Consider the following 26,732-nt stretch of genomic DNA (forward strand, 5'->3'; position numbering starts at 1 on the left):
CGGCCGATAGACATATCTTCTACAGTTTTAACTTCCATTCTATCTATGTGAAAAGAGGCCTATTCTAACCGGACGCTCAAGCGTCAGTCTTCATGAGGCGTTGAGGCTTCGGGAATCGCCCACCAGGCTCGAGACAAACGGCTGGTGCGCAACTGGCGCTGAAACCCGCGTCCATCCGCATCGGCCCGAGCTAAACCAGCCATAGACACAGATTCAACCCCACAACTTTTGAAGTTTAATGTCAGCGTCATGAGCCTATTCGATGTGCGATGCCAAGTCTGGGAAATCTAGATCGGCGGGGAAGGATCCGGGGTAAATCTGTCCAAGTACGATTATAAACTTATAAAGGGAAATTGAGCTCGAGTTGAGATACACGAAGCCAACAAGCTCTTGTCGTGAACGCTGGAAATTGGAGTAGTCAATTTTCCTTTGATATGTATCTTAATGGCAACAGGAGAAACGGAGCCAGTTCAACCGGCCTCTGCCAGCCATGTGGAGAATTTGGCTGAGGATAAACTCGAAGCAGGGGGTACTCTTGCTCTTGAACAGAGGGAGTATATGCGAGCCATGAGCGCCCGCATTGTTCGAAAGGTCAGTATTTTCCATTATTGTTGAGAATGCATTGTCTTTGTATTGATTGCCCTAGTACGATATATGGGTTCTTCCGCTCGTCTGGATTCTGTATATCATCTCCTACCTTGATCGTGGCAACATCAGCAACGCAAAAACTGCAGGTGCCCAGAGTGATCTTGGTCTTTCCAGCTACCAGGCATGTTTACCAGGGAACGGAATTTTGGAGCATCTAATAACGATATAGTAGTGGTCCTGGGTTCTCTTGTCCTTCTACATCGTCTATACGTGCATGGAATGGCTGGTTCTGTGCTGGAAGATCTTCCCAGCACATATCTATGTCGCGATCCTTTGCTTACTGTAAGTCAATTGATGGAACGGGGCTTCTAAAGCCACTATCTTTGAGAATTAACGTGTACGATTTCAGTTGGGGCGTCGTGGCCATGTGTTCTGGCTTGGTAAACAATATGGGAGGACTGATCGCTTGCCGTGCCGCTCTGGGCCTTCTCGAGGCTGGCTTCGGAGCCGGCGTCCCCTGTTACCTATCACTCTGCTACAAGCGCCGGGAACTTGGCATGCGTCTCTCCATACTCCTCGGATCGAGTCCAGTCGCAAATTGTATTTCCAGCGCGATGGCGTACGGCATCACACAGATCCATTCTCATTTGGAGCCATGGTGACTTATCTTTCTCATTGGTAATTACTCCACCCTTGCATGTTAGTGGAGATAAACTAATATATGCTATGATATTTAGAGTGTGCCCCAGCCATCTTCATGGCCCCGATCGTCTGGTTCATGCTGATGGACTCGCCGTCCATGGCACATTTCTTGACGGAGGAAGAACGCACGTTCGCTATCGAACGGATGGAAACGCGCGACACAACGAAGAAAAGCACACTATCCAAAGCACAAGTTCTAGCTGGATTGACAGACTACAAAAACTATTGTCACGCTTGCTTGCATTTCTGCTGCAACTATTCCTTCGCCGGCCTGTCGAATTTTCTTCCTACGATCGTCCAGTCAATGGGCTACAGTTCTGTCGACGCCCAAGGCCTCACTGCGCCGCCGTATCTGGGAGCGTTTGTGGCAAGCATTGCGGTTGCGTGGCTTTCAGATCGGTATGGAAGCCGTGGCTGGTTACTCGCGATTTGCGCTTCTGTCGGTACGATTGGATACGCGTTACTTGCGACTCAAAGGGGAAACGCGGTGCGGTATCTCGCTATCTGCTGACAAGCTGTGGGATCTTCAGGTCTCGCTAGGAACATTGGATCGGTGCATCGCTGCTTTGCGATCGTCCGGAACTGATGACATGGATTTTTCTCTCCGATACGCTGCGTTAATTGAAAAGCATGTGGCACGATTTCGAGCGCATTTCATTCTACCTCATTCTCCATCAACCTCGGATCTTGGCGATACTCATATGAGCGCGACGAGATTTCCATTATCACCTGGGCCACATCTTCCTCATCAAGTCATACGCGAGTCCGATAATAATGGTGCAGACGGGCAGGATAATATCACTGATGTACCAATGGCTCCTGGGGATGATTGGTTGGCAAGGCCATTTGACCCTAGTATTGCTCCATTTGCCTCGGATGGTGATGGGATTTCTCTGGGAATCGCCTTGGACTCCTTTGATTTCTTGTGGAGTCTGCCTAACATGGGTGGAGAATGACGACACAGCGCAGATGGTGTTTTTTAAGACAGAAAAGAAGTCCGACAGCAAATATAGGAATAATCATATCCCGCCTTCCAGTCTATGATCAAGATACAGGAGAGAGATGGACTTCGTCTTGTGAGAAGCCTCAACATGCTTCAGGCTATCCATACTTAGAGTATACAACAGCAATTGAGCTGATGACCTGATGAATTTCAATGGTAAATTCTAGTCATCATTAGGTGGGATGGAGGGCTTGGGTACATAGCAATGGATCAAGGGGACCGACTAGGTAGAGGTTTTGCGACCCCCGGCCGCGAGTCAAAGAACGGCCATTGGTGGCCACTAGGCTATCACTGAGTATACTACAGTACTAGATAGATTACCAACCTCGAACGGTATACGAATTGAATGTCTGGCAGTTCAAGGACTTACGATTGTGGTACTAAGTTGCTTGAAATACATGTCATAGCTTGAAATTGGTCGCATAAGCGGGCGCCCCTTCCTCCCCTTATTAATTTTGTATTCCAACAAGTCCAGGTTTGACCTAAACTGTCCAATTACCATGAAATGACTATTCCAATAGTGACCGGCGCTAATATCGACGAGGTGAGACCTTGACCTGGTCGGGCGGAATGGACACTAAACCAACTGACCGCCTTGGGGGGTGCCTTTACGACATCGACTCTCTCCAGCCACTCAGTAATCACCCCCCGAACTTCATTCTACTTCCCCCAAAGTTGCCCTTCTTTCCTGCAGTCCGTCGCTTGCCCTCTATCGGCCGCGTATCCAGCATCTCGAAGCTGCGCTAGGTCCAATCCATGATCGTGGCCCCTTCCGGCTAAGCTGACGGCTTCTCCGTACCTCCACCTTCTCCTCGCCCCCCAGGCTACCAACTATTCGGATCCTATCTAGTCCTGAGAGGGCATTCGCTCCTCGCAACACACAGCCATGACTGATACTCGTAAGTCGCTCTTTGATTCCGAATGCCCGAGGAGCTTGCAATGGCTTTCTGGTAGCTCTGGTGTAGCTCAGGAGGGCCGCCGCGAGCTTCGCTGCCCATCCGCTCTAGCCGCCCTCGTCGCGCATTCGGCGCCTTTGGTATAATTCACACCCTGGGAAGAGAACCGAGGGAGACTGACAATGATATATCCGATAGCACAACGACACCCGAACTTGAACTTGACCGCGGAGGAAAAGCGCGTATTCTACCAGCTCTTCCAGGCCGCGGATACTACCAACCTGGGTGTCATCACTGGCGAGATCGCCGTACCCTTCTTTGAAAAGACAAAGCTTCCATCTGGCACCCTTGGAGAGGTGTGTATACTTCGGGGATAAAGATCATCCGGATGTGAGAGAACTAACTCCCTGGACGTGGCTTTTAGATCTGGCAGCTTGCGGATAAAGAGAACAGGGGTCTTCTGACGCCCTCTGGTTTTGGGATCGTGCTTCGATTGATTGGACATGCACAGGCCGGGCGCACACCATCTGATGAACTGGCTCTGCAGCGTGAGTAGTCCTGCGGCAAGTGTGGCGTGTGCTTCCACTGGTAGAGGCAGGATTGAGAGGATCCAATGCTGACTATACTTCTTTCTCCTAAAGCCGGTCCCCTGCCCCGATTTGAAGGCATTGTCGTCGACAACACTCCCGCTCCCACCGAGTCTGGCGCCGCAAGTCCCCCGCCTGGTGCTGGTCCCCCAATTCGAGTACCTCCGCTGCAACCCGAAGATGCCCTTAAATTCCTCTCGCTGTTTGAGAAGTCAGATACCTCGAATGGCTTGATTTCTGGTATGACCACTGCTGGACCTGCCAGACCGTGTATGCGTTTTCAATATCTAATAATTTGACAAATTAGGTGAGATTGCGAAGCAAATATTCGAACGTGCGCGGCTACCCAACGAGATTCTGGGGCGGATATGGAATCTTGCAGACACAAAGCAGCGTGGAGCGCTCGATGCCACCGACTTTATCATTGCCATGCACCTCCTCACATCCTCGAAGTCTGGCGCTCTTCGTGGCATTCCTCAGACACTGCCTCCTGGTCTATACGAGGCCGCAGCTCGCCGTGGATCTGGCCGGGGCTCCTTCGGTGCTCGTGCAGATGTGCCTCCCGTTCCCTCCATCCCCAAGGAATTCACCGGCCCCCAGCGTACCAGTACCCCCATGAGCCCTAATCACACTGGTCGTCCGGCGTTCGGCAGCCCGCTCTCGGCACAGTCAACTGGAGATTGGCTGATCAGCCCTCAAGAAAAGGTGCACTTCGATGGCATCTTTGAGACCGTCGATACCGCCAAGGTCGGGCTGATCACTGGTGACCAGGCTGTTGCTTTTTTTATGAAGGCTCAGCTATCCGAGGAAGTTCTTGCGCAGATCTGGGATCTTGCAGATATCGATGCTGACGGCCAGCTTAACCGGGACGAGTTTGCAGTGGCCATGTACCTCGTGAGGCTGCAGCGCAGCGGAAAGGAGCCTCTTCCGCAAGTGCTGCCCCCTGCCCTGATTCCACCTTCAATGCGTCGTCAAGCTCCTGTGCCTGCTGTGGCACCGGCACCGGCACCAGCCCCTGCTCCCGCGCCTGCTCCGATTCCGCGATCTGCTGCGGATGACTTGTTCGGACTCGATTCTCCCGTCCCGCCTGTCGCCCAAACTCAATTCCCCCAGTCTACTGGTGGCTCCAATGCAGCATTCCACACGCCAGGCTCCCCCGCCTCCCGAGCCTCCCCGCCTGTTGCATCTACAACATTCAAGCCGTTCATCCCGACGTCGACCTTCGGCCAGAGTTTGCAGCCACAAGTGACAGGTGCATCAGCAGGAACACCAGTCGGTGTTCGTTCTCCCCCCAACCTTCCGATGACCTGCTGGGCGACAATGACCCCGAGGAATCCAAGAAGCTCACCCAGGAGACGAGTGATCTCGCCAACCTTTCCAACCAGATTGGTTCTTTGGCGAAGGAGATGCACACCGTACAAGAGAAGCGCACTTCTGCCGAACAGAGTATCTCGCAGACCTCTCAGCAGAAGCGCGACTTCGAGGCACGTCTCGCCCAGGCGCGCGCTATGTATGAACAAGAGGTGGCCAACTTTAAAGCTCTGGAGGAGCGCCTCAGAGTCTCCAAGGCCGAGACTACCAAGCTTCAGCAAGAGTATGCTCTGATTGAAGGCAGCCGACAGGATCTGCAGAACCAGTACACACAGGTTTCGACCGCCCTAGCTGCAGACCAGCAGGAGAACGCTAGTCTGAAGGAAAAGATCCGCCAGGCCAATGCGGAAGTTGCTCAGCTCAAGCCAGCGCTGGAGAAGGCTCGTTCTGATGCCCGCCAGCAGAAGGGCCTTGTTGCCATCAACAAGAAGCAGCTGGCCACTGTTGAGGGTGAGCGTGACAAGATCCAGGGTGAAATCGATACTCTTGCCAAGGAGACCCCCCAGTACACTGAGACTGCCACCCCGGTTAGCTCCGCTGCTGAGGTGGTTAGCCCTGCTGTTTCTACTGCAAGCCAGAACACCAACCCATTCTTCCGCCGGACCGCAACTGGAAGCTCAAGCGAGCGTGCTCTGTCTCCTGAGGCTCCCACCGATCAGCAAAAGGCCTTCGATAACCTCTTTGGCCAGTCCTTTGCAGCTCCTTCTGCCGCTGGGCCTCCTCCCACCTCATTCCGCGCCGAGTCGCCGCTGGCTGCCTCCAAGTCGCCTGTGACTTCCAATGTCCCTACTCCGTCCGCTTCTCCAATCCCTGCTGTCTCCGTTCCTGGCGCGTTCCCAGGCATTGCGTCTGAGATCCCGCCACCTAGCCAGTCCCGCCAGCTCACTCCCAATTTCCTGCCTTTCGGTGAACCCCAGTCCGTAACTTCGTCTACTATGGTCTCGCCCCCTGCTAGCCGATTTGGTGGTCCAGACACTTCGGGCATTGCAACCCCACAGGACGCCAGCGACCAGGGTGGTCCACCATCCATAGCCACATCGAGCGATTACAGTCGGGCTCCAGTTTCGGATTTCGAGGGTACACCCGCCCGCTCGCCATTCGACGAGGTTCCAGCGGGCCCCGAGGCTGCGGCGGCCACTGCTGCTGTCGCTCAACACCCGTCGGCGATTTCTCCGACCTCTACCGGGAACCAGGAGCCAGCTAAGGATTTGTCTTTTGACGAGCTTTTCGGAAGCAAGGCTCACAAGCGATCCGAATCCCAGAAGGAGAATGATTTTGAGGAGGCTTTCGCTTCTTTGAGGCAGCAAACGGACGAGAAGACTAATGGTGCGGCTGCGGCTGCCCCCTCGTCCGAGTTCCCTCCTATTCAGGAGTTGCACCATGACGAGGAGGACGATGAAAGCTCGGATGATGAGGGCCCTTTGGGGTTCGACGATAACTTTACCCCAGTCTCTCCCACCAGTCCCAAGAAGGAGAAGCAGGCTGACTCTATCGACGCCGCTCAACTTGCTGCCTTCCCTGCTCCGGGATCGGCTCAGCCACCTCCCGCTGACGCACAGGCAAGCCCTCCTCAGTATGAAGCCAGCACCACTGGAGATGCTAGCCACATGCCGCCTCAATTTAACGGTCTGCTGCCAGAACGTGCGGATCCCACTGTTGCCCCGGATGCTCCTCACTCTGTTGAATCTAGCACTGGTGCACCGGTAGTTGCCAACGAGTCTCAGCGAGATCCAGGCCCAGAGACGGCGGCTCCAGCGATCGCTGGTGGCGCAAAGACCGGCGGACCTGACTTCGAGGCCGCTTTTGCCGGACTCAACCTTGCCCCCGCGAAGGAAGCGGACGATGATGATGAAGATGATGAGCATGATGAGGGCAATGATCACAAGAATACCTCAGATTTTGACTTCTCATTCGATTCTCCCTCCCAGGCCAATCACGGTGCTTCTTCTAGCACTGATGCTGGCCAGGGTGGATCCTCCGATTTCTTCTCTTTTGACAACAACGTCCACGCCCCCACCGCCCAGTCCACCTCCCCAAATGGAGGTGATTCCAAGGCCGCGGGCCATGACTGGGACGCTCTCTTTGCTCCCCTCGCAGGCGCCAAGCCCGCCGAAGAGGAGACTGCCAATGACGCGAGCTCCAAGAATCCTGGTTGGGCCCTCAACAACGACTCCGGCGAAGATGACCTGATTTTGCAGCGATTGACAGGTATGGGCTTCCCGCGCGATGACTCTCTGGCGGCTTTGGAGAAGTTCGATTACAATCTCGATAAGGTGCGATAATCTCTGGTTATTCCGAACCCCTCCGAATGTCGTTACTGACTTCGTCTAGGCTGCAGACTACTTGACCTCGAAGTCCTGACTTTGAATCGAACATAATTCACACTCCTCCTCTCTCTTCCCCCGTGCACATATCATCCACACATATTTCTCTTTTGCCGTGATGCTTTCATGACTCTGTGTCTTTTCTTTCTCCTATTTTATCCTCCACAGAGTTTCTCGCGCATTGTTCTTCATCTCTATCCCCTTCAGCGTTGTGTTCATCTTTTTCTTTCCCCTCTTCTAGTCCTCCTTCATCATGCCGCGTTTGTATTGATCTCACCTGGGATATTCCTTCGCAGAGGAGAGCCATTGCTCACGACGTGCGCTGGAAACGAGCCCTTTGTCCAATGTGTCTGCTTCCCCCTGCTTGTTCTAGTGTAGTGTAGTTCACGATAACCCATAATCGATCTAATTTCTTGAAACGCGCGGTAAAAATATTGTAAATTGTAATTTCTCCACCGAGTCGCTTATTGCTGGCAGGTGAACTGAATATGGTTTGCTGGTAACTGCCAAGTGCCAAGCCAGGTGGCCATGGCGAGATAACTAAGTTACCCAACCGTCTTTGTCACCATTCCGTCGGCATCCCATCGGCATCCCACCAGTGCCTTTCTATGACCGATCTCGACTGTTGCTATACAAAAACCCTTCAAATTCCAGTTTGCTGACCTAAAAGCAAACTTCTGGAATTTCTCGCCTACCATCTTGACTAGTCCTTTTGCTTTCCCATATCCCTCATCACTCGAGCCAGTCTCTTCTCATGACACCGTCCCTCTTCGCATGTCACTTCCCTGGCTGTGACCTAAGCTACCGACGCAAAGAACACTTAACCCGACATGCGAAACGTCACTCTAATAATCAATCTTCCAAATGTCCCTTTTGTGACCGATGGTTTGCCCGAAATGACACTCTCCGGCACCATGTTCGCTCCAATCATCAGGATAAAGAGTTGAAAACATCCAGGGCAACGAGAGCGTGTAACCATTGTCGTGCGCGGAGGTCGAAATGTGATGGGCAAGTTCCGTGTGATAGGTGCTTTCGACTGGCAAAGGACTGCTCCTATCCAGAACCATCCCAAACGCAGCGTGGCACATTAGATCGGGAAATGGAAGGTTCAAGGACGCGTTTGAGTTCCATTCCACGATCGAAAGGAATTGACTCTAGCCCTTGCAGAGTCGCACCTTATATCCAGGCATATTTTGATATTTTTCATCCGAAATGGCCCTTTCTGCATCCAGTAACCTTTCATCATACCCCGGAACCGGCCTTTCTTTTTCAATCGGTGACAATGATGGGGATGTGGGCGGCCACGGAAAGGGGTGCACAAGAGACGGCGAAAGACCTACATAACGAGTTGATCTCGTGCATATATGAGCAGAGTGTAAGCACCAAAGTGTTTCCTACGAGTCGAGCTAATCTGACACATCATGTCTCAGAGTAAATGGGCCATACCGGAGGATCATGAGGTAGCTGAGGACTGTCTCGAGACTCCCTCTACTGATGCTACTCCCTGGCCACTGGCAACCTACCAAGGAATCTTGCTGCAAATAATCTTCTCCATGCTCCAAAATCAGGATCCATTCAATTTGGAACTTACTTTGGATTTACCTGAAATACCCTCGCGGCTTCTTCGCGCTCTCGTTCACAGCTGTCGCAAACGGAACATGTTTTTCTACCCCTCGATGCTATGTCAATTCCAACAGGGAGAAAATCCCGAAGTGTTTGTCTGGGTCGGCGTCGAGGAAGTAAAACGCTTTGGCTTATCTATGTATCGGGTGTGTCAGAGAGCTCGGCTTCATAATCCTGGAAAACTAGAAAACGTGCTTTGTCACAGTGACCCGGGTCCATCACAGATGAATCTCTTGTCTCTGGCTGACTTGCGATTTGCTTTGCCAGATGAAGATGAGCTTTGGCATATGACTTCGGGGCTGGCTGATCGATTGGCTGGGAGATCAATGGCTTATGCCGGTGCTAATACGGAAGAGTATTGGATTTCTCAAGCCGCGCGCCTCTTGCAGCCACATGGTGAGCAGTTTCGCTGGATTTGAGCGTGGGGATTAGCTGTGCGAAGCGATGGTCATGACTTGAGATCAACAAATCATGAATCTATAATGTATGAGTGATTGTAACTAATCATTTTGTCACAATAATAAATTGAATTTGGAATACACTTCACATGACTGTAGGAGTGGAAGACCCAAAGCTTCGACAGCAGCTCCTGGCGGATCGCCCCCACTTTGCTGGAAGGAGTAATCGGAGTCTTCGGAGTTCCCAAAGGAGCAATTGAGATAGAACTTCCATTTTCGACTACGGATTTAAACATGTCTAGAGATAGCTGCAAGATAGTTTATTTTTCCATCGATGTGACACCGTTTGTGAAGCGGATTTAGCCTAACGCCGCCAATAGATACCGAGCCCAATCCAAGATATCGTACAAGCTGGACACTATATAAGCATCTTGACTTCCACCAGTGCAAGGGCAAAGATTCAACAAGATCAATCCTTTTAGGATATAAACAACTCCTAAGAAAAGTATATCCTATCATCTAGGCACAACAATGACTCGAGTCCTTCTCACTGGCAAGCGTTCTCAATTGTTTACCTGGTTTTAAACCGGCCTCTAACGTTTGACAGGCGGCAGTGGCTTCATTGCAACTCATGTACTGGAGACTCTCCTTGCAAGAGGCCACTCGGTTGTGACCACCGTTCGATCCCAGCAAAAGGCGCAAGCTATTCTCGATGCTCATCCACAGCTATCAAAAGATCGACTAGATTGTGCTATCGTGGAAAATATGGCCCGAGTTGACGGTAGGGGATCTCTATCCATCACATATGCTTTCCTCAAGCTAACAATTGATCTAGCGTTTGACGATGCGGTGGTATCTGAGCTTCCCTTTGAAGCTGTCATTCATACCGCTAGCCCTTATCACTTCCATGCCAAAGATGCGAAAGAATTACTGGAGCCAGGTGAGCACTGGACAGTCGGAGACTTAGAAAATCGAATCTGAGAAGTTATGTCAATTAGCGATTATTGGAACGACGGGGATTCTCAAATCTGTGCAGAAGCATGCTCCTTCAGTCAAGTGTGTCGTCGTGACTTCTTCTTTCGCAGCAATCAACAATATCTACGCCAAGGCTAAGGGCAAAGTATACTCCGAGGTAATACCAAGATCTATTAACCATCGTTTTGTCCAACAGAAACTAATCGACATGTAGGCCGACTGGTGTCCGATCACCGAGGCACAAGCCAACGACAATCCCGCGAATGCGTATCGGGCTAGTAAGACATTTGCTGTGGGTCACGCTTGAAAATTTCCAAGATTTATGCCATAAATTGACAAAAAAAAATAGGAACGAGCAGCGTGGGACTTTATCAAGAATGAGAATCCCTCATTTAACCTTACCGTCATCAATCCACCACTGGTCCTGGGCCCCGTTGCACACAACCTCGCCTCTCTAAGCAGCCTCAACACCTCTAATGAACGTATTCGGGATCTCATCACTGGTGCAGCAAAGGAAAGATGTCCGCCGACAGGTAACTATCTCTATGTCGACGTGCGCGACTTAGCACTAGCGCATGTTCTCGCGATCGAAAAGCCCGAAGCTGGCGGTAAACGTTTCTTCACGGTATCGAGCCATTTCTCCAACAAAGAGATCGCAGAAATTATTGGTCAGGAGTTTCCACAATTCAAGGATCGACTGCCTTCAGGCGAGGCTCTCATTCCAGGGGATTATCCGGTCGATGGAGTGTATGGCTTTGATAACTCGCGAGCCCGCGAGATCCTAGGTGTACCGTTTCGGCCACTCAAGGAGAGTGTGGTAGATGCAGTACACAGCTTGCTGGCTTTCGATCCGAAGATTGGTATTCAATAAGTTTGGATGTGGATCTCATTGATGGGATGGATTGGGCTGAGTTCATCATCGACGTCGGCGCTAGGACATAGCGTGGTCCTATTTCCGGGACTAATCACTCCAGTCGATAGGAAGATTCCGTAACAATCGCAAAAGCTATTTCTTCATCATCTTCTTTCCCAAGCTTCTTCCTCTTCTGGAAATGTTTTCTTCATTCTCTGCAGATCTCACAGTTGACAAGGTTAACCGACCACGCCCAAAGAGAAAGCAAGTTTCTCGTGCCTGCGACTGGTGCCGCCTGAACCGAATCAAGTGTGACGACTCGCAGCCTTGTCAAAATTGTGCCAAACGTGGGGGCCATTGCACCCACAACAGAGAGAAAGAGTCGTCTCTATCCTTGCCTGCAGCTAGCAGGTATGTCAGAGTGCTCGGTTTTTGAAAAGTCTCACCTGATGGTTATCCAGAGAGATTCGACAACTGCGGCAACAGGTCACCAAGCTGCAGGAGCAGCTCAACCTTGCGATCCAGCACACAACAGACCCGACTCCCGCAAAATACACATCACCGCCAGAATCCAATGGCACTACCCAATCCACTACTCCCCATCATGAAAACTCCCAAGAGGCGTCATCGTTACCTGTCCCGAGATGGGAGGGTATCCGAATCCCTGAGGGGAGGCAAAGCGCCTTGATTTATTATGGCCCGCTATCATCTCCCTACTTCGCTGATCGCATGAGTCGCCATCTGTGGGAGAAGCTTGGAGAGTTAGAATCGAATCATACAAGCTTACTATTGGACTCTCAACTGACACTACCGGCGGGTAATTTCCTGTTATCCAGTGGCTTAGACCAGGACACGGCAAACCTGGGACTTGAGGACGATCGGGCATTCGAAGAGCTTTCGCGAGCCCAAGAAGAATACTTCCTGGATCTTCTCTGGCAGACATTTAATTGCATATATCCTATCATAATTGAAGACGAATTTCGGGAACACTACGACTCGTTGTGGAGGACCTCTGCAAATGAAACAAAACGTCATTCTTCGACGCTTGTTGACAGCATACTGGCTGTTTGCATGCAATACGGAAGCAATTTCCTGACAAGCGATGGTCATGGGGATATAAGTGGGTATCATGTGGAAGCTGGGTCACGGAGTAGCTATGCACTCTACAGCCGGTCCCAAAAACTTATTCTCGATGAACTCGAGACACCGTCACTTATCACTTTGCAAAGTCAAGTATACTGCGCTGTGTTTCTGTACAATAATTCTTCCTTGAATGCAGCATACAACTATTTGAGGACTGCTGCGGGAACAGCTGAGACGTTAGGACTAAATTCACAACCCAGTGACGGGCTTCCTCCTAGAGAAAGACAGTTGCATCGCCGAATTTGGTCAACTCTATTTACACTTGATAGCCAGATATCCATGGTTCTTGGTCGACCGCCGCTCATTGACAGATGGGAGATTGGTCACGACTTGGCAGTAGACAGCCAAGAAGACAGCATCCTGTCTGGATCCAAGTTGATATGCCCCAACAACGAAGATATCACTTGGCTCAGCTTTCACACCCAATACTTTCGCCTGGTTTCGCTAGTGAGACGTGTCCAGAATGAGTTTGAAGCCAGATGCGTGCAGTTACTTGAAAGGAAATCCACACGAACAATTTACGAGGATCCATTCTCACTCGAAGAGCTCGCTGGCTTTCTTGCTCAAAAGGCTCGAATTGTGTACGAGTGGGCACGCAATGTCCCCGAGTCCCTCAAAATCCCCCGAAAGGGCTCTGGAGAACCGCTTTCCACGGAGCGAACTCCTCTGAATTTCGACCAATTTAGTCCCATATGGCTACAGAGACAGAGACTTGTTCTGGAAATCGTATATCATCATCTTCAGTTGTCAACTTTTCGGACCTTCTTGCGTTTCCCACCCGGATCCTCATCAATTACACCTCTGTCTGATTGTCACAGCATCAATTGTCTCAATCATGCTGTAGCTTTGACGAGAATTTTACACCAAGTCCTTACCGAAACAGATCTGCTGCGAGGATGGTCCGCCATTTTTCAATATCAATGGGATGCGGCGATTATCTGCCGCTTGCAAGAAAGGCAGCTCAAAAAATGCGAGAATCGGGCGTCCAAGCCGAGAAGCTCGCTGAGAGATTTCACAATACCTTGTCATTGCGGAGGCCCGCGAAGAGAGACCACCTTGGCCAAAGTAAAGCGCCGGCTGCCCGGTCAGTAACAAGTGCAGCTGTACAGGACTTAGCCGCTCCGGCTTTGACGCCTGAATATCTTCAGTGTCTATCCACAGAGCCCATATTCGATCCTGCCATTTTCCTTCGGGGACATTCGACGTCATTTGGAGAAATTGGTGACATTCTGAATAATGAACCGTCTGACACCCTCATGACCGTGGAAACAGAGGAGCTGCTAGCTGGGATAGAATCATCATGGATAACAGATGATGGGCGAGTGCTAGAGCCATAACAGATGCACATCTAAGTTAACGGTTCTAGTTCCCTGCTAGTACCTTGATTACTCCATGAGTTCAAGAATGAAACCGTACCCTTTCGTCATCTAATAAGACCTTATCAAGAACGTACACCTTTTCCATCCAGAAGAAGTAGATTGTAATTAAAGTGGGAAAAACGCGTTGTTTGAGAAATATTATAACAATGGAGCAGGCCGCCTGCGCTAACTTATAAATTTCGATCAATAAGCTGTACTCGAGTACAGTCATTCTTTGGAAGGAGAACGGATCCGATGCTTAATCGGAAGGAGAACCGAATACTTCCATGTGGATTCGGTCTGGCGAGACACCCAAATTTTCCAGACTCTTACTCTGGGCCTTCATGAACGGCTGCGGCCCACAAATGTAGTAGTCTGCATCGGGCAAGACGGCATCGTTTTTAATTTCAGCCAAGTTCACACCGCCTACGTGAACATAGTCCACGCCTTTCTTGTCCTGCGCAGATGCTTCTTCGTAGAATACCACGCGACTAACTGAGGGGTTCTCAGCAATGATGTGAAACAGGCCCTCCTTCATAGCGTGGACGTAGCCATTCCGAGTAGCGTGGATGAATACCACTTTGCGGGCGTTGCCTTGTTGGTTGACAATGGTTTTCAACATGGACATCATGGTCGTCAATCCAACACCCCCACTGATCAGCACTGCCGGCGTCGTGGCGTTGATGTAAAGGACAAAGTCGCCGAATGGCATGCTGACGTCCAACTCTGCACCAATGGGTAACGACTCGTAGAGTACATTCGAGACGCGACCGGCTGGTTTAGGTCCAGTCGCGAATTCTCTCTTCACCGAGATCCGGAAGTGGTTGGGCGTTGGTGAATCAGATATACTGTATTGTCGAGGCTGATAGGAACTCAACCCAGGTACATAGCATCGCACTGTAACGAATTGACCTGGCTTGTACGTCGGCAGTTGGTCCTTGACGACCAGAACCAGATGGAAGAAAAATGATTTCGTCACTTTCGATTTTCTTGTTGGCAATGAAGAACTTCCGCCATCCTTTCCATCCACCAGGTGTCTTGACACCTTGCTGGTAAAGGCCTTCTTCAAAGTTGATGAAGATATCGGCCAGTTGCTGACATCAAATGATTGATAGCAAGCTAGGCTAACCCCATCCACAATGGATCAGATAATCAGGATGGATGTGTGCGACCAAGGCCCAACAAAGATGGCTCCATTCACGCCGGTCCTTGATGGTAGACAAGAAACCTGGCCTAATTAGTTAAGGCACAATTCCCGACTAAACACAACCATCATTAGCAAGCATAACTATGCTTACCTACCATATTGCCGCGCTTCCGGCTGGGTCGTCGTTCCGTTGACACCGCTCAATTTGCAGAATGTAGTGACCCCGATCGAAGGAAATTCCCGACTTGGTTAAGACGGTTTAGGACACTATTAGGAGCTAACTCGAGCCGCCGCAGCTCAACTGGCACTTATGATATCAAGTACTGTAGTTTTTGGTAATCAAACCTGGGCAGTGACAGGTCACAACGATGAATTGCTACAGAGGTACTTACTTGACCAGACTCCATCCGCATGAAAATACGGATGTTCCTGGAGGGACAACAACAAACAACCGCCTTCCAGATAAGTGAACTTCATGTGTCAGAGTGAGAGTTGCCCTTCGAAAAGTGAGATCATTTGTAATGTGAGAGTTTTCATATAAACAATTTGTAGATTCAAATAATACAAGTCCTGAAAAAAGATTGGTAAGGAGGAGGTACATAGCGAAGGTACATCGTCGATAGGTACCTAGGATAACGCGCCTGACCGTCATCCGCCTCGTATATTGCTGCCTATCATCTCTCACCCGAAAATCCATCTACAAAGCATCCCCGTCTTTTCTCGGTTCACAAATGACCATTCCATCCCGTACCCACGCCCTCTGAGGGCCGAAGCTGTCCGCCGTTCGTTAGCTTTGCGCCTCCGTGGCATTTCATGCAAATCTGCGGCTGCATCTCCCATAAGCGACCCGGTTGATACACAAACCCCGAAGCGAAGAATGGCCTCAGAAATGAGGGCGATCATGCAAAGCCTGGATGCAGAAGTTGGGAAACTGAAGGATCATACTAACTACACGCGGTGGCATAGCCGTCTGCGCCGTGCTCTCAAACGACAAGACCACCGCTTCTGGCCTACTCTGATGGGCACAAACCAGCCACCAGTTCTGCACAAACTCACGGTCCCTGATGACAATGTAGTACGCGAAGTTCTCGCCGACGAGTACGGCATCCCCCTTGAATCGATATCTGCGAATCATATAGCGGATCACATCAACAAATCCGTCCACCAGCCCAATGCCTCCCTCAATGCTTGGCAAGCCCTCGATCAAAAACTGCTACCTCTTTTCTTGGTCACCATCGGATCGCATCTCCATTTTCATGTCAGATTGGCCAGGACGGGCTCCCAGGCTTACCGCATTATCGAGGGTATGTTTAGCGGACTCGCTAAGCAGCATGTGTGGGCCAACTGGATCAACTGCAGTTTCAGCGCTTACAAGACGGCCCAGGACTTTGTCAATCGTTGGCGTCGAGCTTTGGATGAAGTTCTTTATCTTCTTGAGAATGAAGCGCCCACCGTCGCTTGCCAATTCTGTCAGTTCATGACTGCTATAGACGGCCATCCCGGCACCAAGTCCTGGGCGCAGCAGGCTTCATTCGACATGAGCCACTCGTCTTTGATGGACAAGGTGTATCATTCATTTCTGTCTCGTCTATCGAAATCTGGAAAAGCGACGAATGAGCTGAGAGTGCATTGGAACATGTGACCGCAAAAGGAAAGCAGGGACTATGAAGTTTCCCGGAAAATAGTTCGCAAGCATAGAAGTTCACGAGCCAATATTTTCTACCCATCTTATCCGTTCAAAGTAACTCGGAGTCTCAAGATTCTCGGTGGAAGGAGAGAGGAAGGAGACACGGATATATACCCCAGGTTCTAATTGATGCACTGCCCTACTAGTTCATTGTCTTCGCTGATTTAGATCTATGTATTCTCATCAGAGCTGCCTCTCGTATTCAATTACTTTTATTAAGCTTAATCGTTAGTACCCACTCTACCAGACGCCTCGGAGCCGGACTCCGGTTTATCTCTGGCTGGGAGTGCTGCCTCTAGAAGAAGACCCCGACATTCCAGAAGATTTACGTGAGGCTAAATTCTAATAACCAATGACGGTTCATCTGCCCATGAAAATCAAAAGTTTTCAATTTTTGAGATGCATATAAGGTTTATATCGACTCCAATCTCTTTAAAGCTATGTTGCATTTCCACCAGGCGACAAAACATGAGGGCGACAGACTATTGCACGCCTCCATCGCATGCAACACAAAGTGAGAGACCCAGACCGATGTTCGAGCGAGATAGGAGATATTTCCACCGAGGCTTACTTTCCTGCACGTGGTCTAGTAGTATAGGGCTACCATGGGTTGGGTTAGCTGTCCATATCCAATACAGCTCAATTGATCAATGCCTACAGGGGATGTGAATTATCCATATTTTGGCAGCCGAATGAATAATCCGACGGCCCAAAGCCAGAATTCTTGAGAACTAAAAGTGAGTGAAAGATCATAGAGAATTTTGCATGGTGTGGATCGGCTGGCTTCGGGTCTTTTGCATGATTTTTGAGCGGCTATCCAATTCCACAAAGGAGCATCATGGCTCCCAGATACCGTCAAGGTTGAAGTCCCTGGTGCGCGGGCGTATTTACTAACGAACAGGATGTTTAAAACTATTCCGGTTCCCTCCCCAGTTCTCTCCATTCTGCAAATCGTGCTTCGGGGGCTGTGCACCAACCTCAGTGCTACCATCGATGCTCACACAAGGCGTTCTTGGAAGCCTGATGAACGGTCTCACGTACATCCCGGCTCCGACATTACTGAATCCGTATTCCTTCTACCAACACCCAATGGCAATTGGAGTCGCGTGAAGTGGGTCTTTTCTCCCTAAAGTGAGCCTCCTTCGCCCTCAGCCGCATGCTCAATAATAGCACATTGGGGTTCGGCCACTCCGTCCGAGTACCTGAATTTCTATTGCATGTAGATCCTGTCTGATACCTTGATATTGGTCTTTTCATACACTCCGGAGACAAAAAGTGTGGGCCTTTATTCAGTCGGCTGCTGGGAGGAGCCCATTATTCAACCTCTTGACACACGGGCCGTCTTTGAACATTCGATGGCTTTTCATGCCATTATTTCACACCCCACGATATGTGGATTAATGTCGACATCTTCTTCTTTCTCATCGCCATTCTCAGATGCGGGGTTGCGCTTAGGCGACGTCTTGGCGGCTCCTTGGCTAAATTGAATGGGAGATTTAAGCCGGCAGCTGTGCATCAGCGATTTGTTTCTAGCATCTCTTCAGCTGGTGGTCCGTCAGCACACTCGGGGTGATTTCCCGACGTATCTGTCTTGCTCGGTTGCTTTTCTAAACCAGTGTTTCAAAGTATGGATGGCCACGCTGGCGATGACTACGACTAAGCCTAAAAACCTTTTCTGACTCTCCATTAACATGCTCCTCGGGGTATCAAGCCTTCCTAGGCTGATGGGGCCGCCCGGTACAGGGCCCTGAAATAGCTACATATGGGTCGTACCGTGTAGCGATCGTCTTGCAGGAATAATACTAAGTCCCGATGAGGTAAGAATCGTATTCTCAGCGAAGATTGTCATTGCAGGAGGTAGGGCGGTTGCATCAGAGCGTTCCCATCTCCAAAATGTAAGTGGAGCACTGGAGTGCATGAAATAGATCTCGTCTGTAAATTCTAACTCCAACAATAACTGTAGTGAAAAGAATCATCAGGCCACACTGTCATGTACAACTACTCTAAAGGCACTCAGATCAGTCCCTCAACCAACCATTCAACCACGTTCTCGGGGAAAATTTTCCTTCCGCAGTACGGCCATGTTAGCAATTTCTGCAATATTTCGCGAGGGGCTGCGGGTTTAGGCAACTTAATTTTACCTTTTCTTCAGCCCCAACGAATGAAACAGCTCGCTAGTTCCACAGTTTAATCCGCGGAGAGTGGGACAAAGAACTGGTCGCATGAGATATCCATCCCCCAACGCTCAACCCCAAAATGTCGCGATCCATGGGAAGATTGCCTTTAAAAAGAGGTTTGTAAAAGGGGCACGAGCAACACGGTCCATTGCTTCCTCATCCGTCCACCTGAGGGTCAAGCGGAAGAATATTCCAACGACCGGAAGCCACAAGCAGCCTCCTATTTCCTTTAGCCAAATACGTTGTTGCCTACCCTCGTGTCAGATGGGGGTGTGAAACATTCGAATCCAATAGGAAGAACTAGCGACCGAGCGCGTTGACCCATGGACCCTGGATTAGCGTGGACTAGCGGAGCAAGGAACATAATGTGCACCAACCGACAGGCTTGATCTTTCTGGATAAGCTTTACCTGCCGTCGCTTGAAAGCTTGGCTCCCCTAATCGACCAAAGACACGTTTGCAACGAAGGATTTAAGGGTCGATCGCCTTCGCCTCGGTAATCTTTCCATTGCGTTGGGAATTTCAATTGTATTATTTTTGAGCCCTCTCTTGGTATTCTTCAAAAGCAGATTGACTCGCGACTTGCGTCCTCTTATGCTCTGCACCAAAACTATAAACTGGATAAACGGCAGAACGAACTATTGCACGAGATCAACTTCCCCGCTGGCCAAATTACGAGCTAACTAGACTGCTTTCTCCCAGAATAGCAATGGAGCTTGTGGACACATGTTAGTCAAACTCATGGAATGTCACTCATGACCTAGCCTGTTCAGGTGTCCCTTTTTTTTGTTTAATGTCGTGCTAAGGCCGAGAGGGCTACCTCGGGTGTGGATCATAGCGTGGGCTTCCTGGGGCGTAAAATAATAATGGGGGCAAAGGGGGTACACGGCGTTGAGCAAATTTCTTTGTTAAATAAGCCCAATGCCCTCAATCCCTCGTGGCGGCTCTGTTCTTGCTGTTTTGGCTCTTCTTGCACAATGTCTTTGTAATCCCTGCTTCACCATATTTACATACACCTGCCTAATCACCATGTTGATCTAGACTCTTGCCAACCGGAGAGTATCAGATCAACACCGTTTCCATCATTCTTCTTCTTTACCTTCTTTTCCTTCTCGTGTGCTACCTCAGTCCTTGACCTTTCCCCGCTGATCATGCACCTGCGTCTTCGTCACCAACCAAACTCTCCAACTTCTTCATCTTCTTCATCACAACCTTCCTCGTCCCATCCTTCTTCCACACTCGCTCCATCTCACGTTCATTGAATGCCCATCATGATTGACCTCGCTGCTCGCCATGCAAGCTCAAACCTGGAAAAGAAGCCTCTTGAACCCATCTCCAAGCTTGCCCCGTTCTCCGCTCTCATCATTTCACTCATACTCGTGATCTTCTTTCTCATTCGCTACTACATCCTTGAGGCCTTCCTGATCAATCGTCTTTATGGCCGCATTTACACCAATCTAGACGACAAGGACCGCCGCGGCTTCATCAATCATCACATTGCCGGTGTCACCAAATTCATCATCCTGGCTATCGCTGCCTATCCATTTGTCTGCATCACCTTTGGCAAGGCAACGTTCAACTCGCTCTATGCTCCTCACTTAAACTCATCGGTCACTATGGGTGACATACTTGTCGTCATCGCTCAGATGTTGATTGGAATGTATGTCTTTGAGCTCATCTATCGGGCCAAGTTGTCTCCAGTTGCGGTGTCCCATCACATCGGCACCATCATCATCGGACAGTCGGCGATTGCGATTAGTTTGAAACTTGCACGTGAACCAGATGCTGATATTGAGTTTATTCTGTGCACGGTCTGGGGTAAGTCATATCCACCTTTCCATGATGCACTACATGCCAGGATATCAAATATTAACCTTTCTCTGTAGGAGCTTTCGATATAGTGTCCGAATTCTTCCCCCACGTTGCCATCATCCTCTATCGCATTTGGCCTAATCGTCACAAGTTTCTCAGTCGGGTCTTTCTTCTGTCCTGCATCACGACCGCAACGGGCACCACTTGTGAGACGATTGTGACGATGTGGCTATTCGGTAGTCTCTGGAATCGATGGCAGATAGCCTTCAAAGTGGCCACACCTCTACTGCACATCGCATTCTCGGCTGCCCAGCTCCACGGCAGCATAGTCTTCTGGAAGATGTACAGGAAGCAACGACGACTTCTTCGGGAAGAAGAAGAGGGTGCCGATTCCTTTAAGGAAGAGAATATTGGCATCGCGTTGCATCTCTCTTCAGACTCCACGGCGCCTATCAATCCCCGGCTTGCTGCCGCGGTGGACAGTCGGCCAGAGACTCCGCGCTAGAGGAGCAGCTCTTCTTTCTTTCCTCCCCCCGCAAAGCACATGTACACTAGAGAAGATCTTTGCTTTGCGGTTTCTTTTTCTTTCCTGAGGCGTCTTCACTCTGCATCGCTGGGGTTTCTGCATTTGTCCCGGGCATACCAGGGACCGGCCGGTTTGTTTTTTTTGGGGGTAGTTAGGGGAGTATGGTGGCATGTCTCTACCATACTCAAAAATCAACTACATTTAGATTTTGGAATTTTTCTTCTTACGGATCTCGTACATGTATCTGTCATCTCGAATGTAAGGGCCCATCAATCCTGGTTGGCCTGCTCCGAGAAAACTCCGTGGCCGCGGTCTCCCGCCAAACCATCGCGGGGGCTGATTCCGCCCCCACCAGCATCCTCTTCTCACTGTACCTCAACTTTGACAACGCTCAATCGCTTCAAAACTTCATACTTTTCGATTTTAAAACCTGGATCACATACTTCAAGATAAGAGCTGTCAAAACCGCCCTTAATGGCATCTCCAGTGAAACGCCCCGAGCTGATAGCGCTCGCCCGCGATTTGGCCGGCGTCCCGATGAGTGACGACTACGAGAAGATGATATCAGGAATGCTGTACGTGATTCTTCCAGGCGGTTTACTCTCATAATGAAATACACATCTCAGCGAACAGTACCCGCTATTCGAAACTGGTATGTCTATACTAATGTGTTCACTAGATACAATCCACTCCTCCCTAGCCTAGAAGAAGCCCGACACCGCTGCCGCATCTTGACCAACGACTACAACAACCTGGACCCGCGGACTGTGCCGTCTGAGAAGATCAGAGACGTCCGGTTTGAACTTCTCCAGAAGCTGGTTGGACAGGTGGGCGAGGGGTCGTTTGTTGAGCCGCCGTTTCGGCCCGATTACGGGTGCAATGTCATCATTGGGCGGGATTGCTTTATCAACTGGAAGTAAGTCGGTGGAGCCTATACGTTTACCACTCATGACTTTCCGTTTGTTTCTACGTGACACGTATCTTGGACGTGTTCTGACAAGCCAATTGCAGCCTTAGTATTCTTGACACGTCCCTGGTGATTATTGGGGATCGCGTTCAGATGGGCCCAAACGTCGGCATCTACACCGCTGGACATGAGACCAGTATTTTGTCAAGAAGGAAGTATATCGAGTTTGGTCACCCGGTCAAGATTGGTGATGACTGTTGGATTGGCGGTAATGTCGTGATTCTCCCTGGAGTGACGATTGGTGAGGGGTGTACTATTGGAGCAAGCTCCGTTGTTACAAAGGACATTCCTCCTTTCTCGGTGGCTGTTGGCAGTCCATGTAAGGTGATCAAAACTATACCATCCGCCGAAGAAGAGGAAGAAGATCCCAAGAACCCCTACCGAGCAATGGAACGAGAGTTGTAATCTAACAAACTTCATTAATTGGACAAAATAGAAAGAGTGTCTTAAGTCTGCCATGCAAGGCCACGAGCGGGCTAACAGCTGTTGTCGTAAAACATGCAAAGCTAGGAAAGGAGTGCGTTGCCTCGCGATAAACATGTCAGGGAGGACGCCTCTCGCCCAGAACTTTCAAAACAAAATTACGACTCATACGAGTCCCCTTCTCTCTTTCCTTTGATTCACCCCTTTGATATCTTTGACGAGAGTCCGCTTCGCCTGACTCTCGCCAACCACACACTCCCCGAGGGTGAGAGTCTCTGGGGGGATTTTTCCCAGCCTCACCTCTCAGGTCGTCTTCTCATGCTGGGTCGAAACCCGCTGCAGAGAGAGCACTGTGATCAGTTAGTACCACTGTTGTAGAATGAACCTTTGAAACCAGAATGGAACTCACAGAAATCCTCCCAGGACCGCTCTCGAGACTTGGCGCGCAGGCTACGACCGTGCATGAGGTCGTCAAAACCTTGCGAGTTCTGCAGGAAGTTATACACGATACCGAGTATAACAATGACACCAACAGAGAAAACCCAGGTGCGAACCACGGCCACGATGGATGTCGGCGAGTGGCCGAATGTGCCAAAGAGCACCATCAACGTCCCCGCGATATCGACGGCCAGAACCGCCGCAAGCAGCTTCCAGGATGGCAGATTCTTCCAGAAAGGCCCATCGATGTGACGAGTGACGAGAATCAGCCAGTTCTGAGTGAGGGTGACCTCAAGGAACATCACCGAATCGCGATCACCGAAGTTCTGCACCAAGCCACCACTCTCACCATTCAGAAGCATGGTACCGTATGCGACCCAGGATCCAGCCGCCAGGATAAAGCCCATGATGATGGCAATACCCCACAACTTGGGCTGGTTCCATTTGACCGGGGAAATTGAGAACGGCGCATTGTCGTACGCAATCGCCAAGGTAGCAATGTCGGCGAAGATGGCCAGCAGGACAACATAGCGGAGATCCATGACCATGTTCTGGACGATAATCCACAGGCCGAAGAAGATCATGAGGTGCAGGGACAACGCAATGCGATAGATCACATACGAGTACATGCGGTGGAAGATCTGCCGGGAGAGCTTGATGGCGTCGATGATTGCAGACAATCCGGGAGCCATGAAGACAATGTCGGCAGCTGAGCGAGCAGCATCGGAAGCTCCCTCGACCGCAATACCAGTATCGGCCTTCTTCAGCGACGCGGCATCATTGACACCATCTCCAGTCATTGCAACCAGATGGCCTCGCTTCTGGAGAATCTCCACGACGCTGTACTTGTGCTGAGGGAATACCTCTGCAAATCCATCGGCAGCCTCGACAAAGTCATTGATTTCAGACCCGGGCATGTCGCCAGCACCTGTGACACCCAGACGCTCCGCATTGTAGATGTTGGTTCCAAGTCCGAGCTGGCGGGCAGTCTCGCGTGCAATTCCCACAGCATCTCCAGTCAGCATCTTGATGCAAAGTCCAAGTCGCTGGGCCTCGGCAATAGTCTTTGCAGTGTCATAGCGAGGAGGATCCAAGCAAGGCACAATTCCTAGAATTTGCCAAGGTTGGTCACCTATCTTGCGAGCAACTCCAAGGGCACGGAACCCACGGCTGGCGAACTCTGTAACCTTCTCAAGATATGCGGTTTCGACGTCCTCATCGATAGGGTGGTCATCCTTAACAGTCCGGAGTACTGGAAGGGGGGCTCCCTTGACACAGATGATTCGCTGGCCCTGGGGGGACTCGACAACAGCCGTAACCTTCTTGGAGACTGGATCAAATGGGTGGAACTCAATGACTTTGTATGATCCGATCGTCGCCTTGACCTCTGGATAGGCCTTGAGAGCTTTGAGGAAGACTCTATCAATGGCATCGAGTCCCCGTTTCTTGTGGCTTGCAGCAAGGCAGGATGTGAGCATAAGATCGTTCTTGGTTACATCGGGAGTCGTGTATGGGTCACCAAGGGCAAGCTTGTTGCGGGTCAGGGTGCCGGTCTTGTCGGAACAAAGAATCTCTACACCCGCCAGTGACTCGATCGCAGACAGCTTCTGCACGACCGCTTGTCGTTTGGCCAGATACGATGCGCCAACAGCCATAGTGGTGGTGACGACTGCAGGAAGACCAACTGGTACTCCAACAACTGTGATTGCCAGAGTGAAATCCAGAATATCTCTGATAGGGTTCGAACGGTAGTAAGATGCCACCCAGACAATGAACAAAGTGATGATCACTAGGCCCAGGAGAATCATGCTGATTCCATTCAGCACCATGGTGAAATGACCAGTACTGTTATCCGCAAGATTCACAAGTGCTGCAGCCCGTCCCACAAAGGTTTTATCACCAATTGCAGTTGCAACCATATGAGCAGTTCCTCGCTTGACGGCGGATGAGGCGAAACAATTGTCATTGTCGTGCTTGTCGACTGCGAGAGATTCACCAGTGATGGAGGACTGGTCAACTTGCAGGTGAGCCCCTTCACCGACGATGACACCATCAGCCGGGATGATTGTACCCTGCAGCCAAGTAAGTAAGCTTTTGCATGCCACTGTCGGACATTTAGAGAATACTTACATCTTCGAGGTGAACGACATCACCAGGAACAACTTCCTCTGCATCTATCTCCAGAACATGTCCATTTCGGGTCACGGTAGCCTTTAGAGCCAGTGTCTGCTTGAGGCTGTCGACGATGTTTCCTGCATGGTATTCCTGGAGGAACCCAACCACAGCATTGAGAATCAGCAGACCGCAGATGACTCCGAAGTCCACCCAATCCTGCAGTGCGGCAGCTAGGAGCGCAGAGGCCTGTTCAGGTTCTTTGTTAGCAGGCTTCCAAATGCAGACTAGAAGGAGGTATATGCACAGGCAGGGTTACATACCTCCATGACAAATTGAACAGGACCAACGAAGAGCACGAGAAACTTCACCAGGTTGTTGCGGTGTTCCTGCTTCAGACGGTTTCGGCCATACTTGCGGCGTGCAGCGATGATCTCAGCATCGTTCAGGCCAAGGTTGACGTTGATTTCAAGCAGATCAGCGTGGTAGCGAAGGTCAGTGCCATCGCCACTGGTGATCACCTCAGGGTCAGGCTCTTTGCCATCCTCCTCCTCAAGTTCAGCAATGAGAAGGTCAATGTCATTGGCAGTTTCCTGCTGAGCCAGTTCATCGAGGCCGACATAGGAGTGAATGACAGGGCTAGGGCTGTCATTGGTTTCAGGGGTGGCCACAGTCTCCTTGTCCTCCTGGTCACTTTCGTGATCCGGCGGGTGGCTGCTGACCGACATGTTGCGAGGATCGAAGGGATCCAAAGTCCTCGGAGAGGACGGCAGGGACAGGTGCTTGAGAGTCATGAAAGAGATGTTTCTGATGGTGATGAAGAACGATGGAAGGAAGAGATGTTATGGATGGATGTGCGAGCGAAGTGACGGAAGAAGAAAAAGGATGAAGTGGGAGGGGGGGTCACAACAGTTAAAAGAGCAGCTATCTGGGGCTATGGACTAGCTTTTGGCAGCAAGAGGAGAAGGCACGACTTCTTCTTTTGGCCAGCCAGACGCGTCTGACTTGGATTTACTATGAGAAGGCCCCAGGGCAGCCCGTGATCAGCTTGGGACGCGTGCCCTAATGTCAACAAACCTTCGATGAATCCAGAAAGAGCGAGCCAACAAGCAAACCGAAGCTGCCTGAAGAGGAAGTGCATGAGGCGCCTGGATACTGAGGCGCCTACGCCCTCGGGATGTCGCCTGGATGAGGTTTGCACTCCAGCAGAATGGGCCAAGTGTCCCAGTCTCGAGGGCTGGGGTACATTGACAAGCCCGGTGCCTTGCCAGTGTTGTCTTCTCAAGGCTGAGAAATGATCCAATTGCATTGTCTAGCTCTGTATTACGGGGCAAGAAAAATATGGACTTTGGAAGTAATTGATCTCAGGCCATGGGCAAGTTATGCAGTGATGCCGGCAGTTGCCATTCGACCAAGAGTTCGTACCCTTGTCGATCAATACCACAGTTCAAAATTTGGTTCACGAGCTTTGCAGGCGTTCTAGATATCCCTCTTCTTGTTCGTCATGTACGAGGCCCTTCGTCCACCGGGTGTTTCGAACATGCTGGCGTGGTATTCTTCTGCGACGAAGTGGCGATAATTTCCATTTGAAAAGCGGCAGGTTTCTGCAAATGCTATGTCAAA

The 26,732-nt window shown here is 50.5% G+C and overlaps 10 protein-coding genes across 10 annotated transcripts; 8 read left to right on the top strand and 2 right to left on the bottom strand.

Annotated features, from left to right (window-relative positions):
* Positions 1-1,345: 1,345 nt before the first annotated feature.
* On the top strand, positions 1,346-1,801 carry N7458_011087 (major facilitator superfamily domain-containing protein; the record flags this gene model as incomplete). Its single annotated transcript, XM_056914469.1, has 1 exon — positions 1,346-1,801. The coding sequence occupies one exon, from the start codon at positions 1,346-1,348 to the stop codon at positions 1,799-1,801; it is 456 nt and encodes a 151-aa protein (XP_056763318.1).
* Positions 1,802-3,179: 1,378 nt separating this feature from the next.
* N7458_011088 (EF hand domain protein) lies at positions 3,180-7,508 on the top strand (the record flags this gene model as incomplete). The annotated part of the gene is made up of 8 exons (XM_056914470.1): positions 3,180-3,192; positions 3,264-3,329; positions 3,388-3,545; positions 3,614-3,737; positions 3,831-4,016; positions 4,084-5,054; positions 5,108-7,420; positions 7,479-7,508. The coding sequence occupies 8 exons, from the start codon at positions 3,180-3,182 to the stop codon at positions 7,506-7,508; spliced, it is 3,861 nt and encodes a 1,286-aa protein (XP_056763319.1).
* Positions 7,509-8,225: 717 nt separating this feature from the next.
* Positions 8,226-9,513, top strand: N7458_011089 (Zn(II)2Cys6 transcription factor; the record flags this gene model as incomplete). The annotated part of the gene is made up of 2 exons (XM_056914471.1): positions 8,226-8,846; positions 8,902-9,513. 2 exons carry the CDS (start codon positions 8,226-8,228, stop codon positions 9,511-9,513), a joined length of 1,233 nt encoding a protein of 410 aa, XP_056763320.1.
* A 510-nt stretch (positions 9,514-10,023) lies between these two features.
* N7458_011090 (SDR family oxidoreductase) lies at positions 10,024-11,338 on the top strand (the record flags this gene model as incomplete). The annotated part of the gene is made up of 5 exons (XM_056914472.1): positions 10,024-10,051; positions 10,100-10,432; positions 10,491-10,624; positions 10,682-10,759; positions 10,817-11,338. The coding sequence occupies 5 exons, from the start codon at positions 10,024-10,026 to the stop codon at positions 11,336-11,338; spliced, it is 1,095 nt and encodes a 364-aa protein (XP_056763321.1).
* Positions 11,339-11,519: 181 nt separating this feature from the next.
* N7458_011091 (uncharacterized protein) lies at positions 11,520-13,555 on the top strand (the record flags this gene model as incomplete). The annotated part of the gene is made up of 2 exons (XM_056914473.1): positions 11,520-11,731; positions 11,782-13,555. 2 exons carry the CDS (start codon positions 11,520-11,522, stop codon positions 13,553-13,555), a joined length of 1,986 nt encoding a protein of 661 aa, XP_056763322.1.
* A 525-nt stretch (positions 13,556-14,080) lies between these two features.
* N7458_011092 (uncharacterized protein) lies at positions 14,081-15,126 on the bottom strand (the record flags this gene model as incomplete). Its single annotated transcript, XM_056914474.1, has 3 exons — positions 14,081-14,669; positions 14,734-14,915; positions 15,124-15,126. 3 exons carry the CDS (start codon positions 15,124-15,126, stop codon positions 14,081-14,083), a joined length of 774 nt encoding a protein of 257 aa, XP_056763323.1.
* Positions 15,127-15,869: 743 nt separating this feature from the next.
* N7458_011093 (uncharacterized protein) lies at positions 15,870-16,610 on the top strand (the record flags this gene model as incomplete). Its single annotated transcript, XM_056914475.1, has 1 exon — positions 15,870-16,610. The coding sequence occupies one exon, from the start codon at positions 15,870-15,872 to the stop codon at positions 16,608-16,610; it is 741 nt and encodes a 246-aa protein (XP_056763324.1).
* A 3,492-nt stretch (positions 16,611-20,102) lies between these two features.
* Positions 20,103-21,148, top strand: N7458_011094 (uncharacterized protein; the record flags this gene model as incomplete). Its single annotated transcript, XM_056914476.1, has 2 exons — positions 20,103-20,649; positions 20,718-21,148. 2 exons carry the CDS (start codon positions 20,103-20,105, stop codon positions 21,146-21,148), a joined length of 978 nt encoding a protein of 325 aa, XP_056763325.1.
* A 495-nt stretch (positions 21,149-21,643) lies between these two features.
* Positions 21,644-22,541, top strand: N7458_011095 (sugar O-acetyltransferase; the record flags this gene model as incomplete). Its single annotated transcript, XM_056914477.1, has 3 exons — positions 21,644-21,744; positions 21,849-22,085; positions 22,181-22,541. The coding sequence occupies 3 exons, from the start codon at positions 21,644-21,646 to the stop codon at positions 22,539-22,541; spliced, it is 699 nt and encodes a 232-aa protein (XP_056763326.1).
* Positions 22,542-22,862: 321 nt separating this feature from the next.
* Positions 22,863-25,837, bottom strand: N7458_011096 (plasma-membrane proton-efflux P-type ATPase; the record flags this gene model as incomplete). Its single annotated transcript, XM_056914478.1, has 4 exons — positions 22,863-22,909; positions 22,969-25,069; positions 25,128-25,358; positions 25,433-25,837. 4 exons carry the CDS (start codon positions 25,835-25,837, stop codon positions 22,863-22,865), a joined length of 2,784 nt encoding a protein of 927 aa, XP_056763327.1.
* Between the last annotated feature and the right edge of the window lie 895 nt (positions 25,838-26,732).

The sequence above is a fragment of the Penicillium daleae genome (assembly GCF_028827525.1).
Source record: "Penicillium daleae strain IBT 16125 chromosome Unknown utg000008l_segment0_segment0, whole genome shotgun sequence".
Taxonomy (NCBI): domain Eukaryota; kingdom Fungi; phylum Ascomycota; class Eurotiomycetes; order Eurotiales; family Aspergillaceae; genus Penicillium; species Penicillium daleae.